The sequence below is a fragment of the Bipolaris maydis genome (assembly GCF_028858645.1).
Source record: "Bipolaris maydis strain C4 unplaced genomic scaffold PSV08scaffold_2, whole genome shotgun sequence".
In the NCBI taxonomy this organism is placed as follows: Eukaryota; Fungi; Ascomycota; class Dothideomycetes; order Pleosporales; family Pleosporaceae; genus Bipolaris; species Bipolaris maydis.
In genome coordinates, this window is record NW_027093858.1 from 1614269 (window position 1) to 1628849 (window position 14581).

The following is a 14581-nucleotide window of genomic DNA, read 5'->3' on the forward strand; positions in this document are numbered from 1 at the left end:
CATGCGGCTCCTGGTCTACGATGCGGGGGTGTTGAGGTCCGACTACCATGGTCGTAGTGCGGCCGCAATCGCGGGGTAGTGCGCGGAACACTGCCCACCGGCCTTTGCCAACGACCGTTCAAGGCTGCGGAGAAATGGACGTCAAGCAATTGACAAGGAACCGAACATCGCTGTCGACGGGAGACGGCCTGATTCCAAAAGATCTCCGAGGCCAGTCTTCGATCTTGCCTGCGAGCACAACACTGTCGTCAGATGGAGAGGTTACGGTCATTTTGTCCTCTGCAGACGGGGCATACAAGGCCCCTCTTTATCTTCCTGTCTGCGTGAGAACCCTGATGTATACTTGAGAACCTCTGCGACGTGATAGGGCCACTGTATGCTACGCACTGGCATGTGTTAAACATGGGCTATTCTTGGCGAAGAGCATCATACGTACAACTCCCAACTCCCACCTTACGGGCGCTAGACAGCCAAACAACTCTAACTGCCATCACGCATGACGACATACTACAGCAGGTTGGGGAAAGCACAATGACAATCAAGAATCAAGGCTTGTATTACAGATACAAAGCTCCGTGTTACCGGAACTTTACCGTGGCATCATAGCCGAGTCCAGGTCTCTATACTCCTTGTCGCTCCTCCCAAACCATATCGTTTATTGCAATGCATGACCCGATCCAGACATTATAGTCCACAAGTGAAGAGACGCTCAGCGCCAATACTTCTACTGCACCATCACATCAGCAGCCTCATTGTGCCCGTTGGCCGGCCTCTCGTCGGCGTCTTGCAACCCAAGAGGAAGGGAGGGGGGAAGATCCTTTCCGGCTGCCCGTGCCTTTGTCTCGGCCCATTGCCGTAAGCGCACTAGGCTCCTCATGCGAGATTCTCCGCGAGCTCCCATACTAGTAAGTATCGCTTCATTGACCTTACTCGCAACATTCCTACGGAGAGACGGTTCCAGCAACTCACTAAGCTCCCTCTGAAGAGTACCAGGAGCCGCAGGAAGAAATATAAGCAACGACATTGTAAGCTCAAGATCCCTCAGAAAATCAGGGTTTGTAGCTGCACGGGGAGCAAGCTGGGACGAAGCAAAGCTAAGCGCAGGCGTGATATCAGAAGCAGCAGACGATGTGCACACCCGGATGAGCTCAATCAGCTGTAACCTAAGTAGGTCGAAGTGCAAGGCTGGGTCTGTGTCTAAGATCTGGCTGGTGCATTAGCAAGGTTCAGTGACAAATACGCCAGACGAGTAAATGTAGTTGCTTGCAATCATACTGAGGACTGAAGGTTTGATTATCATCAAAGAGATTCTGCGTGGTGCATGAAACTGTATCTAATCCTGCAAGGTGGTGGGAAATATAAGTGGAAGTGTTGCATACCTGAGGATTCAAATCATTAATCTTGGTGATAGCGGTATCGATATCACCAGCATGAATAGCCCGACGTATTTCTACGCGGGATTGGATGGACTCCTCTTCAAGAGGAAGCTGGATGTTCGCTTCTTTTGCAAACTTTTCTGCAGCTCTAGGATAGCCTTCACTAACGAGGTAGTCCATAATGACAAAGTTGATGTCCCTGCAGAAGCAGCGTTAGCATTGATGCGCCATTTACATGCAAGTACAGCAGCGCGCGATGCAAGCGCTACCACAAGATCAGAGATACAAGTTAACATGTTCTCCACACGTTGGTTCGGAGAGATTCCCAACTTATTTTGAAATCATCATTCGAAGGAGGTAGCGGAAGCGACGCGGACGGTGGATGACTTACGTCTTGGACGGTTTGACATCGTCGACCTTCCTCTGGAAAGGATGATGTTGGGTTGGCGTTGCCGCCGACACGGAAACTGTGGATGAGCTCTGCAGGGCGGTTAGATGGTGGGACAGGTCGCAACAACGGGCGCAGTTTGAGTGTAGCTTACCATGGTGAAGCGAGACGCCCAGCAAGCCTCAGCCGACGTCCATCAGTAAATGATACGAGCTGCCCGACCGTTGGTCGAGTGTGCTGGCGGCCACGCAAAGTTTTGCGTGTGGAGAGGAAGTTTGAGAGCACAGCTTGGTGAAAGAAGAAGACTGAGCTTGCGCGCTTGGCGAGACTAGTGCCGGTGGGGTCCTTATGTAAGCTTGACACTAAGGTCAGAGCCACCCACTGCAGAAACCCATTCGTCTCAAGAACCCTGCATACCCTTTTGATATCTCCAGCATTCGCCGCAAGAGGAGGGATTTTTGTAGAAAAAGGATACGGGGTGCTACTAAGCGTTCAGCACGCTAAAAGATTCTCAGATATGGCTTCAGCAGGCCGAAGAACGCACTACGAACCGCCATGGGGTAACGCGAGTATCATTGGAGTAGCTGGTAGTTCTGGCTCGGGCAAAACATCTTTGGCAATGGCCATTGTCTCCTCCTTGAACTTGCCTTGGGTAGTTATCTTATCTATGGTTCGTTCCAGCCTTGTAAATTGGGTCACGTGCCCCGCCCAGCTAAGGAACACTCCATGTAGGACTCGTTCTACAAACCTCTTACGCCAGAGCAATCTGCAGCAGCATTTCGCAACGAGTTCGATTTTGATTCTCCCGACGCTATAGACTTCGACATTCTCGTTGACCGCCTAAAAGACATCAAGAATGGCAAGGTTGCCGAGGTACCAATCTACTCTTTCCAGAAGCACGCTCGCCTCCCCAAGACTACAACCATCTACTCCCCGCACGTCATAATTCTGGAAGGCATATTCGCCTTACATGACCCACGGATAGTCGATCTCTTGGACCTCAAAATCTTTGCGGAAGCCGACGCTGATCTGTGTCTCTCACGCCGCCTTGTGCGAGATGTGAAAGAACGAGGCCGCGATATTGAAGGCTGTATCAAGCAGTGGTTCTCCTTTGTCAAGCCCAACTATTACAAATATGTTGCTCCCCAGCGAGAAATTGCAGACCTCATTATTCCAAGAGGTATTGAGAATCGGGTTGCCATTACTATGGTGAGCAATCAAGTTCGTCAGACGCTGCATAGTAAGAGTGTTCAGCATCAGTCAGAGCTCAGACGACTGGGCAAGATTGCAGAAGACAGTCCGCTGAGTGAGAATGCTATCGTACTCAAGCAGACGAATCAGGTCAGAGGAATGCATACATTGCTGCTGAACCCTGAAACGTCGAGAGAGGACTTTGTATTTTACTTCGATCGCATGGTTGCACTGCTTGTCGAGACAGCAGTGGACTTTTTACCATTTGTATCCTATGAGGTTACAACACCCCAGAACACCACTTATCAGGGATTGAAGAAGAATGCAGAAGTCAGTGCCGTGGTGGTGCTACGCGGCGGCAGTGCTTTCGAGACGGGTTTGCGGCGGACCATTCCTGATTGCAGGACCGGACGAGTACTAATCCAGACAAACTACAGAACTGGAGAGCCAGAGCTCCATTACCGGGCGTTACCCACCAACATTGCTGAGCATGGACTGGTCTTAATCCTCGACCCTCAATTCTCCACAGGCGCAGCCGCACTGATGGCGGTCAGAGTGCTTGTCGACCACGGCGTACCAGAAGCCAGAATAGTCTTCGTAACCTATACTGCGGGGAAGGTTGGGCTGAACAGGGTCTTAAGTGTCTTTCCAGATATCAGAATTGTGGTTGCAAGACTGGGTAGCGACGAGGAGGCGCGATGGGTTGAGACAAAATATTTGGGCTGTTGAAGCGAGAGCACCAGACTACAATAACGAGGTGTTTGAGATTACGCATTTTCTTTGCTTGTAAATGATTTCATGCTGTGCTAGAACGTACATAGCCAACATGTCTTTGTCCGAACGCCGTGTCTATCGCCAACGCCGATAAATGCAAGGTTAGCGTTGAAGCAACAACGCACCGCTATGTACAATGGGTATCATAGAAAGTACTCCGTCGTGACTTCTTTTCCTTGCTGCTGCTGCTGCTCAGCCCGGTGGACATCGTTATCCGGACTGGCATCAAACACGTTGAAAAAGCGTTCGCCCGTGTCGCTAACTTCGAGCACACTAGCCATGTTACCGCACCGGTAGCAGTAGTTTGGTGCACTCCAAACAGTGCTTAGTCTGTCGTCGTAAAGAATCTGGTAGCCTTCTTGGCACAACTGATGCGCGCGCAGAATGTGCGACATGGAGTTGACTTCCAAGAACTTTTTGACCACCTGAGCGCCGAATGTATAGCCTGCTCCTCTGGGGCTGAGGGAGAACTCATCTCTTTCGGGATCTGGATCGCTCCATACAAGATCTGCCATGGGCCCTTCATGAGGGATTTCCCGGAAACGGTCGATGATTTTGATCTGGTCGATGGAGTGTATGGAAGGCGATAGGCCACCGTGTACGCAGAAGATTTGGTCATTGATGACCACGGAGAGAGTGAGAAAGTCGAACATGTCGGTAAAATAGTGCCAGACGTTTGCATTGCCATATTTGCGTGAGCATTCGGTGTAGAAGCCGTAAGACTGGGTGACGCCTCGAGACTCGTGGTTGCCACGGATAAGGTGGACACGGTGCGGATAGCGGAGTTTCAGACAGACGAGGAGTGATATGGTTTCGACGGAAAAGAGTCCGCGATCGACGTAATCGCCTGTTCAGCGTCAGTTCTGTCTCTAGAGACCGCGTGCCCCCCCTATGAGGGGCAGACCAGGACTTACCCAAGAAGAGGTAGTTTGTGTCCGGACATGGCCCACCAATCTTGAATATCTCCATCATATCGAAAAACTGGCCATGGATATCACCAACGACAGTGACAGGCGCTCTAATGTGCACCACGTTGCTCTCCTTCATGAGCAACTCCTTGGTCTTTGCGCATATTGCCTCGATGACCGGCTCGGCCAGCAGTTCCTTCTTGGAAAGCCGAGATATGCATTCATCGAGGTCTACGCTAGCTGCGCAGCGTTAGTCTGAGTGTGGCGAGCACGGCAAGCATCGCTGGTGACTGACGTACATGGTAGACCGGGCATGGTGGTGTTGATGGCGTGGATACAAGGGTGGCAGCATCCGCGGCTCAGTTCAGGGTATGGAGTCTATACTGGTCGCTAGCAAATGTCTGTAGCGCACAATCATCCTCAGAGGTCCATCTGGAGGCGCGATACAGGTAATGGCGCAAAAGCGAGCAACTTGATATTGGGGGGGGGGGGGGGTGGCCAACTCGCCGTGTTCCCTGTCCAAGGTGCGGCGGCATCCCGCTTCGTGGCCCGAGCGCATAAAAACGTGACTACGCTGCAAACTTCCCTCTTCCGCAACATCTGCTGTGCGTGTTTTTTTCAGAACCTACGGGGCATTTGGCTCTCTGGTGCCCGGACCTCTCTTTCCTTGTTATGCCTTATAGATCTGAGAGGATACTCCTCTGCGGCACTCTCAATTCGCCACTTACCTGCTATCGTGCTCTCAATACCTACTCCAAGGGTTTCCCTCGCACCAGCAACTGGCCCTGTCTCGCTCTCCGTGCCCACTCACTTGCTCCTCCTCAGCGTCACATTGCCGTCGTTCTTCCTACAAATCTCAACATTGCATACCAGGAGATACTAAATTGATTACCCTTCCGTAAGCTTGGGCGTCTCTTTCGTCCTGGCTCGTGCGCTCAACCTGTCCAAAATTTGGACGCGCGCCTCATACTTTAAAAACTCTCCCTAATATCACCACCTACGCCGCCACCAACGGGCTCATCGGTTCCCATTAGTCTTTTACTCCACCGAAAACCCTCCATTTCCATCGTGGATTTTCATAAGTTGATTGCGTAGCGTGGTATGTCTTGGAACGGGCCCGTAGGGGGTGCGGCGCCTTTCCAGCAGCAACCATATACAAATGGCCCACCCCCGTATGGTCAACAACCGCCCTATCAGTATGGACAACAACCAGGACAACAACCGAGATACGGCCAATATCAATCGGGGGCTTCCTATCCACCAAATGGCCCCCCTAATCGTGCTCCGCATGTGCAGTAGGTCTCACTCCTGATCTTAGCAAGCTGTTCATCACGTGCTCGTTGAATCTGTCTTTTTATGGTGTGCGTCATTTGTTCTGACTCCCTTTCAGGCCACCAAAGAAAAAGGGTAACCCAATAATCACCCGTTATCCCCCTCCACCGGGCTACCGCGGACCAGCGCAACCTCAGGGTCCGTTCGGTACTAGCAAATTCCCTAACTCATACAAGCCGTCGCATACAGGGTTTCCGCCATCGTCGGCGCCTTCAAACTACCCGCAACAAAGTTATGCAGCACCTCCTGCAAACCAAAGTTATTCTAACCAAAGCTACGGTCAGCAAGCGCACCAAGCACCAGGATTTGCACCGCCGTATCCTCAAACAGAGAACGGCTATCAATGGTCAAAATCAAGTTATCCTCCAAATTCAGGCTATTCGCAAAATTCAATTCACCCAACTGCTCAACCTTATGCTTATTCTCATAGCAGCTACCAGGGTTACCCATCGCAGCCTGCTACAGTTGATTCTGGTCATCCGTCGTATGGCAAAACTGGAGCATGGTCACAACAGTATGCGCAAGCACCTTACCAGTCAAACCAACACAGTTCCTTCAGTGGGCAAACCCACGGCCAGCCTGTTTTGGATCCGGAGGCCACACCCACCCCAGCAACTGCCCACCTCACCACTTCACAGCCCCCGCAGCAACCCGTTCAGCCCAGCAGTGTTGTAAGCGATGGAAGTATGAGCGACAGGCCACAGTTGTTCTTGGCATGGGACGACTGGGATTTTGACTTTGATGGCGCGATCTGGCCCAAGAGCAATGAACCCGTCGATCCTGCTCTCAGCCTTGGAGTCATCATCTGGCACCCTGCTAAACAGGTTACTCGTGCACTACCCTCTACTTTTGCTGAGGCTGAGGAAGACGCACTGAAGCCTACGCCTGAGAAGCTCGACAATGGGGATTCGGTGTCCATGTACTTCACTGCCGATAATTCGCACGAAGCCTTCCTTAACGTAAGGCAGACTGACGATTGGGAAGCTATCCAGGATGACCCTGTTTTTGTTGTTTTCACGGATGAAGACATGCAGAACAATCTAGTCACACTAGAAGACTGCATCGCGCAGCGGGATCGTCCTGACGAACCTGAGGACATGACAACGCATGATGGAGATATGGAGATGCGCGACGCCACTTGGGACATTATGGATAACCTTGAGCAAGCACTTAGTACGAATCACGGAGGTTCAACGTCGAGCGCATCGAAAACGGAGGCGGTGTCTCCTCTACAAGGAAGTCAAGAGGATATTCTTGCGAAGTTGGGCGTGACTGGAGCCCCGAAGCCGCCGTCGAATGAACCAATACTTGTACCGTACTCTCCATCTGAAGTACGGCAACCAGTGCTACCTGTCGAGAAGCCCTCGGCTGCTCCTTCACCTGCTCCGCTCCGAGACTCTGCTCAACCAATCCAACGGGCACAGTCGTATGGTGGTCATCGCAACAGTGGGCCTAGGTCTGCTCCTCCCCGTCCGTATGGATCTATGTCAGCAGGCGCTGGCTCCAGGCCACCGCCCCCTCCACCCGCTCCGGCAGAGCAGCGACATGAATCCTGGAATGCGCCTCAAAGTAATGGCCACAGTTATGACAACCCCAGAGAGAGTCCTGCGCGCTCTGAGGGGAGCAATCGGACCATGGCTGGTTCTGATTTTGAGCCAGAAAGCCGGGGTAATGAGTCACAACAAGATGCGCCTGTTGTACCATCCCTAGATCGAAGCGACAGCTCATTCTCTAGGAAGAGAAGCTACGAAGATACTGATCAAGAACATGAGAAATTGCGCCAGCAAGACGACCATAGCAAGCGGAAGAGGCGCTCCCAGGTTGATGCCGCTTACAGGTAAGGCTTCTTGACATCAATGACGTTCATCTCGTTTGTTTATGGCAAATCCTTACTAATCTTGTAGTCGTCGGTGAGCACGCATTCACGAATCCAGAGCCTGGGCCTCATCCCCCATAATTATTCTTCGTCACACCTTGATTTACCTTCTACGCCATTTCTGACATCCATGGACCCTCTTCTTTATTTTCGTTTCTGCAACCACGGCCTTGTTCATGATCCACGAGAGCTTTTCATCTTCCCTTGTCTCATACGTCAGGACCATTCACCAATTATTGTTTATTCTTCTGCAAGCTTGCTTTCAATTCTCTATCAATCCGATTCATGGCTTCATACTGCAATTTTGTTTCCAAATGTCGATCAACAGTGTACGCCAGAATGGGTCATTCACGGGTACCGGCGTTCTTCGCGCTTTATTTGTTGTCTTGAACTTGTCCATTAACTTTCTGTTCTTACCATTATCATTATTATTACTATTACCACGATTATCACTGTCGTTTCTTTTTTCAGGGTAACTCATTTCACGATTGTCTTCCACAAGAATCCACTTCTGATTTCATTCGATCTGGTGGTCTGGACTTCAAGTGTTCAGTCTCTCAGCTCACTTGTTCTATTTTACAGAATTCTTGCCCAGTTTACTGATTGTTCAGTTTATCTTCTTACGAACCTTTTTACGAATCCCCCAACTTTTGGTTTCTTGAAGGTTTCAGTTCTTTTGTTTATTTCTTCTTCTCAGGTCACTTCCAAGCACGGATATCTTGATATCATGATTGAGACATCTGCTTCTACTGCAGTGGTCACTTGCAAGCACAATGACCAGGTATTCGGTACGTCAGAGTAACGTATCTGGAGTATACCAGCGTCAGCGATTCCTCATTCGATACGTGATAGGTTGTTGAAGCACTGCCTGTTCGCGCAAAGACACAATGCGCCAAATGAAAGCCTAATACTTTGGCAAGAACGATTGCTTTTCAGCCTCTACTGCAAGCAGCGCTTAAATTAGCGACTAAGTGCTTGCAGGCAGCTTTAGGCATTGACGATTTAGCTATACATGGCTGCTGTTGCTATACGTGTCGAATCTAAGGGCTGTGCTCCTCCTAGGTTGTGGCGAAATCGTTGGTACGATTGCCCTTTAAGCGCATTCAATAGTATAGTGAGCAGGATGACGACATGATCATGATCATTCTGCAAGCTATTCTCTGTTGCCGTCACACGGCTCTCAATCATACAGTTACGGAGATGCTAAAGTGACATGTTTAAAGCAGGCGGAACCAAAAAAGGTAAGTTCACGGAAACATATTTTCCGACATGACTTAGGTGTATGAAAAAGCAAGTAGAGTAATACAATCTGACAAACGGTACAATGCGCAGCTTTGGAGGCGATGGTGAGGCCCGTGCATGTGTGAAACTAAGCCACATCTAAGCCACCGGGTGCGTCATCTGATCCACTGGTTCGCATCGCCCGCTCAGGCGACACTCTTGCACCTTAACATCTACCTCATCACGCCGAAAACCGCTGCCTATACTCATACTACAATTACTCGATAGCCAAAACTGACATCATGTGTGGCTCCGATTGTTTCCTGATGCTCCTCAGCGTCCTGGTACGTTTGCAGTTCCGTATGGCGGAGGCAGGCACCGACAGTCTCTCTGCAGCTCATGGCTCCCGATAGCTAACATGTCCCACAGTTCCCACCGATAGGTGTTTGGGTGAAGAAGGGCATTTGTAGCGCTGATTCGCTCATAAACCTTGGCCTCTCGTGCTTCGGTTTCCTCCCTGGTCTCCTCCACGCCTGGTACGTGATTCTGCAGAATCCAGACCCATACGACGCATACCAGACGGTGCCCGATCGCGAACATGGAAGGAGCTCCGACGGAAGGGTGACATACTATGTGATTTCGCACGAACAAGCGGGTGGCAGACCTGCGAACTATGGCACTGTGGCATCTCAGCCGAGCAGTGGACAGTTCCCTGGACAGCAGAGCGGCGTGACAAACAGTTTTGCACCGCCACAGGGACACAAGAGCGCAAATGGCAGCGGACCTGCTGCGCCTGCGCCGGCAAATGGAGGTGGCGAGGGAAGCTCAAGTCAACCCGAAGGTCCACCTCCGACATATGCAGATGTCATTAAGGGCGACCACAAGATACAGGACCAGTAGGGCGAACAGGTGTTGCAGCATTGTGTTTCAAGAGACATGAAGCGTGCTAGCGCGTAGAGAAACACGGCATGTGAACAAGGCGCTGAGAGGGAACGGATAGTATTGTACACCTAGAGTATTGCTAGCTGAGACGTGCATGAACGGAAATAGCCATTGCATTGATCGAATAAGGCGAAGATGTTCATTGTTTGCACCAAGTGTGTTGACAGTTTAGCCTAGGACCCTTGCAACCGATACTTTGCTTCCGGATTTGGCTTGTACGTCATAGCGCATATGCCCGCACGAGCTACCCATTTATGTACGTTCAGTCGCACCAAGGGAAACACAAACATTTTTGTAGATGGATACATGGATGCATATGGATAGACGTATGGGTGTAGGCTGATAGGCTCCATGGTAGGCGAAAGTAGTCAAAGGGACGGCGAATCAAACGTCACCTTGCCGTAGTCCAGCCACGTACGTAGGCGCGGCATCCTTTCGGCGACTACAGGCAGCCAATACCACGAGGCCGGGCCGGCATATTTTGTGCTCTGAGCCCGCCGCAATCTACGGCTTTTGATTGAAATTGCCTGTTTGGGTAGGTGCGTTCAAAAACAAAGAATGTGTATCGGGGAGGTTGAGGAAGTTTGGCGATGGAATGGTTTTGGAATTAAGGTTTCGAAGGATAAAGGTAGTGATGATTCTGGGGCGGGGCGGGCCTGGGGCGGGGCGGGGGGCGCAGTTCTGTACTTACGCAGGGTACGTTGCGTGGATTTTGGAATAACGTGTATGGGACTAGAGGCGGTCAAGTGGCACAGAGGGGTTGGATGGAGAGGTTAGAGCCCAATCTTTTGAAGCCCACATCAAGGACACGATGCCATGGGCCCCACCTCGGTGTTCAACAGAAGATGTTAGTTCCAACCGTACACCGGTAGATGTGCGTTTCAAACCAATGGCCCAGACATACTAGTTTGGCAGTGTAAGAATAGGTTCGGGAAACAAACATGCTGCAGTTTGATGTTTGCAGTGAACATCCTATGGGCACCAGTCCAGGGTTTCAGAGAATACATAAAGAGTCATAGACATAAGATTGGATGGAAACAGTGCATATTAATCGCACAGGATGTTCGCTCGCCTATTGGTGGAACGCTGTTAGTGCAGGGAGGTGCATATCCCGCGCCTCTACTTTGCTGAGGATCAAGATGGGTACGGATGATGTTCTGGAAGCCGTGTTGCAGTGCGGTGAGGAAAAGCAAGCTTTCTCCAGGCTTATTATTGCAGCGTCGGCGTGTACACTACAAACATAAGGACTTGGGACAATGATGGCAGCGCGCACCCTATCGCCGAAGAGCCAATTAGGCATCTGGATCGTGCATAAGCGCCACGCCCCTGCGTCATCGCCCAGACACTCTGCAAGGCTTGAGGCGTAGCCAAGGGCAGCTTGGGACAGTCCTTGGAAGGCTTGAACATGATGACGCTGAGCTTCGCGCATTGCATGCGACATGCACATGGTAGCAAATGATGGTAGTCGGTTCTCGCGCCAGCTCGACTGGCGCAGTGCAACTTCGCCCGCGCTATTCGACTCAGCCTCAGCGACCTCCCACAAAATGGCAGTGTGGCCAAATTGACCTGTGGCTAGAGCATTCATTCCACGCTCTTTATTCGCCAACTTTGTACTCCAGCCACAACACTGACGCGAGCGGGCGTGCGCTGTCTTTCGCGTCAAAGCAGGGCAGGCCACTTATTATCTCTCCTTGGTCCCTTTCTCCCTTTCTCGTTTCCCTCCACCCGCCTCTTGGTTTCGCAAACCCAAACACCACATCGACACTTGCTTTTCAACGCCTTCTCTGACCCCGACCCACACAGAGACAGTACATCTGCATTCATGCGTAGGTGAAGCCCCGTGCCCGAATCATCAGCACAAACCCCAGCACCACTCGAATCTCCACACTAACTCATACCCAATGCAGACAGCGTACGGAGGCAGGCCCATCGCGTTGCCTCGCAACATGGCAGCAATGGAACTAATAATTATAACCCATTCGCTCGACAGCGCTCTCGAGATTCTCATTATGATGTGGAAAACGTAATGCATAGATCACGATCCGAGGCGAATGCAACATCGGGATTTGAAGAGCAAAGGCGCCTCGAGACCATGCAATCAGAGAAAGAGTTTGGAATGCCAGACCACCACAACACCGAGCCTGCCCCTTCATCGCCAACACATGCGACTGCTTCAACCGCTGCTCCAAATCCTTCGCTTGACAAGGATGGCGCAACTGAACCAGACACCGCGCACAAGGCTTCAGTCGATAGCACTCTTGCACCCTCCAGCCAGGAGCAGAACGTTGGCCCTACCCGCAGAGCAAAGTTCAAAGGCATCTTTAGGAAAGAGCACGAAGACCAAGACCACACCGACTTGGGCGCCCCTGAAGGAGATGAACTATCCTTGGAAGAGCGCAAGAAGAAGGCCTTCAAGAGGAAGATTCCCATCGGCGCCCAAATCCGCTTTGTCTTGTTTGGTGCCTGGATCAACGTCCTTCTCATCATGGTACCCGTCGGTTTTGCTGTCTACTACGCGAAGCTCAAACCTGTGCCTGTTTTCATCATCAACTTCATTGCCATCATCCCACTCGCCGCCATGCTGAGCAATGCCACCGAGGAACTGGCCATTCGGGTTGGAGAAACTCTTGGAGGTCTCCTCAACGCTACTTTTGGAAATGCTGTCGAACTCATCGTATCGGTCCAAGCCTTGCTCAAGAACGAAATCACCATTGTCAAGACCTCGCTCATCGGCAGTATGTTGTCCAACCTGCTGCTTGTCTTGGGCATGTCCTTCTTTCTCGGAGGTATCAACCGCCTGGAACAGTTCTTCAACGTGACTGTGGCTCAGACAGCAGCATCGCTACTTGCTCTCTGTATCGCATCCCTCATCATTCCGACCGTGTTTCACAACACAATTGCCGAAGATGACGCAGTCGCACACAACGGTCGCGAAGATGCCGTCAGGAACCAGGAGCTATCTCACGGAACTGCCGTCATTCTTCTCCTCGTCTACGCTTGCTACCTCGCTTTCCAGTTGAAGACACACTCCACCATGTACAACGAGCCCAGTCAAAAGGTGCCCAAGCGCAAGTCCGGGAAAAAGGAAGAAGGCGATGCATCGCGCGGCATTGCAGCCATTGGCGCTGGTACTGCCGCAGCATCTGGAGGCGGCGTCAACATGACCACACTTTTCAAGAACCCAAACTCGGATGAGGAGGAAGACGAAGATGAATTCGAAGAGCCATCGCTCTCTATCATTGGCGCTCTCATTACTCTCGCCATCTCTACTACCCTCGTTGCTTTCTGTTCTGAATTCATGGTCTCCAGTATCGATGGTCTTACTGCTACTGGTCATATCTCCACCACCTTCGTTGGTCTTATCCTGCTTCCCATTGTGGGTAACGCCGCCGAGCACGCCACTGCTGTCACTGTCGCCATCAAGGATAAGATGGATCTATCCATTGGTGTTGCTGTCGGTTCCAGTATGCAGATCGCGCTTCTTGTTTTCCCTCTGATCGTCATTCTCGGGTGGATCTTGGGCAAGGACTGCATGACCCTTTACTTTGACACTTTCCAAATTGCTACATTGTTCGTCTCGGTGTTGCTTGTAAACTACCTGATTCAAGACGGAAAGTCACGTAAGTTCGCTTTATCCAACATGCAACTTGGACACTTTGCTAACAAGATGCAGATTGGCTTGAAGGCGTTCTACTCATGGCGAGTTATGTCATCATTGCTCTTGCAGCCTGGTTCTACCCCAACCTTGATGAGGAGCAGTGCTAGATACTTTCTGTTTAATACTTTTGACCTTTTTTTTGTTTCTTCATCACATGCATACTGGGTGGGAGTTCGATTAAAGTTGGCGATTAAGGAGTTTTGTTTTTCTACTTGCAGTATGTGCGGGAATTGTAGTTGTCACGTCAATAGTACTCTCGATACCCTGATATCCTCAACAGGCAAGCACTTAGTTGAGATGAATATAACGTATAATTTCTACCGTCGTGGCCCAATGCTTTTGCAGCTTTGTAATGGTCATCGTGATGTTTGGAGGAGAGGGGAGCGCCTGCCATTATGAATTCAACGGCACCTGCCTCACTGGTCTGGGGACAGCACAACATCAAGGATCATATATGTATCATCATTAACTTTGGTATACTATCTATCACTCCAATTCTCTCACACCAGCATATACATTGTCTCTCACTTACATGCATCAATTTTTGCCCGTAGACGTCAGGTGCCAGAGCCGCTCAGTGTACTACACTGCACCTTTGCAAACTATGGTTTCCATCCCAAGTTTCTCACCTCAACTCTCACCTCCTCTTATGAACCCACTAGCATAGACGCTTGTAGACTCTCACCTCCGCAGCTGCTGCACCCTATATCAATTGCTCCACAGTATGCTTGGGTCTATCTTCTACTCTCTTAAACTATCTTTGCTACCTCACCATAAGTCATCTTCTTTCTTACACCACCTTTTCTATTTGACCACACACACTTCTTCTTTCTCACACCATCTATTCTACTTTATCACAACACTTCTAGAACTTCTTTCTCATACTGAACTTCTTTCTCATACTATACCTCTTTC

General features: G+C 50.6%; 6 protein-coding genes across 6 annotated transcripts; 4 read left to right on the forward strand and 2 right to left on the reverse strand.

The window, feature by feature from the left end:
- Positions 1–546: 546 nt before the first annotated feature.
- Positions 547–2029, reverse strand: PSV08DRAFT_24792 (CTLH/CRA C-terminal to lish motif domain-containing protein). Its single transcript, XM_014229050.2, has 4 exons — positions 1919–2029; positions 1768–1856; positions 1380–1575; positions 547–1204 (listed from the first exon to the last, which is right to left on the reverse strand). The coding sequence occupies exons 1-4, from the start codon at positions 1919–1921 to the stop codon at positions 725–727; spliced, it is 768 nt and encodes a 255-aa protein (XP_014084525.1). The 5' UTR covers positions 1922–2029; the 3' UTR covers positions 547–724.
- A 148-nt stretch (positions 2030–2177) lies between these two features.
- PSV08DRAFT_266432 (uridine kinase family-domain-containing protein) lies at positions 2178–3933 on the forward strand. Its single transcript, XM_014229049.1, has 2 exons — positions 2178–2434; positions 2497–3933. The coding sequence occupies exons 1-2, from the start codon at positions 2282–2284 to the stop codon at positions 3682–3684; spliced, it is 1341 nt and encodes a 446-aa protein (XP_014084524.1). The 5' UTR covers positions 2178–2281; the 3' UTR covers positions 3685–3933.
- PSV08DRAFT_24799 (Metallo-dependent phosphatase-like protein) lies at positions 3779–5120 on the reverse strand. Its single transcript, XM_014229048.2, has 3 exons — positions 4937–5120; positions 4644–4877; positions 3779–4576 (listed from the first exon to the last, which is right to left on the reverse strand). Exons 1-3 carry the CDS (start codon positions 4950–4952, stop codon positions 3873–3875), a joined length of 954 nt encoding a protein of 317 aa, XP_014084523.1. The 5' UTR covers positions 4953–5120; the 3' UTR covers positions 3779–3872.
- A 618-nt stretch (positions 5121–5738) lies between these two features.
- Positions 5739–7889, forward strand: PSV08DRAFT_384233 (uncharacterized protein; the record flags this gene model as incomplete). The annotated part of the gene is made up of 3 exons (XM_014229047.2): positions 5739–5932; positions 6028–7806; positions 7874–7889. The coding sequence occupies 3 exons, from the start codon at positions 5739–5741 to the stop codon at positions 7881–7883; spliced, it is 1983 nt and encodes a 660-aa protein (XP_014084522.1). The 3' UTR covers positions 7884–7889.
- Positions 7890–9287: 1398 nt separating this feature from the next.
- PSV08DRAFT_266462 (uncharacterized protein) lies at positions 9288–10357 on the forward strand. The gene is made up of 2 exons (XM_014229046.1): positions 9288–9410; positions 9496–10357. Exons 1-2 carry the CDS (start codon positions 9369–9371, stop codon positions 9964–9966), a joined length of 513 nt encoding a protein of 170 aa, XP_014084521.1. The 5' UTR covers positions 9288–9368; the 3' UTR covers positions 9967–10357.
- A 1370-nt stretch (positions 10358–11727) lies between these two features.
- On the forward strand, positions 11728–13985 carry PSV08DRAFT_398913 (Sodium/calcium exchanger protein-domain-containing protein). The gene is made up of 3 exons (XM_066093570.1): positions 11728–11834; positions 11916–13628; positions 13682–13985. The coding sequence occupies exons 1-3, from the start codon at positions 11831–11833 to the stop codon at positions 13771–13773; spliced, it is 1809 nt and encodes a 602-aa protein (XP_065949788.1). The 5' UTR covers positions 11728–11830; the 3' UTR covers positions 13774–13985.
- The last annotated feature ends 596 nt before the right edge of the window (positions 13986–14581 follow it).

Excerpts from the sequence above, each read along its gene's own strand:
- PSV08DRAFT_24792 (XM_014229050.2), bottom strand. Across the intron at positions 1,576-1,767 it reads GATGTCAAACCGTCCAAGAC|GGACATCAACTTTGTCATTA; the intron begins GTAAGTCATCCA and ends CTGCTTCTGCAG. Across the intron at positions 1,205-1,379 it reads TTAATGATTTGAATCCTCAG|ATCTTAGACACAGACCCAGC; the intron begins GTATGCAACACT and ends TGCACCAGCCAG.
- PSV08DRAFT_266432 (XM_014229049.1), top strand. The coding sequence starts at position 2,282 with ATGGCTTCAGCAGGCCGAAGAACGCACTACGAACCGCCATGGGGTAAC. Across the intron at positions 2,435-2,496 it reads GGGTAGTTATCTTATCTATG|GACTCGTTCTACAAACCTCT; the intron begins GTTCGTTCCAGC and ends CACTCCATGTAG.
- PSV08DRAFT_24799 (XM_014229048.2), bottom strand. Across the intron at positions 4,577-4,643 it reads CACAAACTACCTCTTCTTGG|GCGATTACGTCGATCGCGGA; the intron begins GTAAGTCCTGGT and ends GACGCTGAACAG.
- PSV08DRAFT_266462 (XM_014229046.1), top strand. The coding sequence starts at position 9,369 with ATGTGTGGCTCCGATTGTTTCCTGATGCTCCTCAGCGTCCTG. Across the intron at positions 9,411-9,495 it reads TGATGCTCCTCAGCGTCCTG|TTCCCACCGATAGGTGTTTG; the intron begins GTACGTTTGCAG and ends CATGTCCCACAG.
- PSV08DRAFT_398913 (XM_066093570.1), top strand. Across the intron at positions 13,629-13,681 it reads GATTCAAGACGGAAAGTCAC|ATTGGCTTGAAGGCGTTCTA; the intron begins GTAAGTTCGCTT and ends AACAAGATGCAG.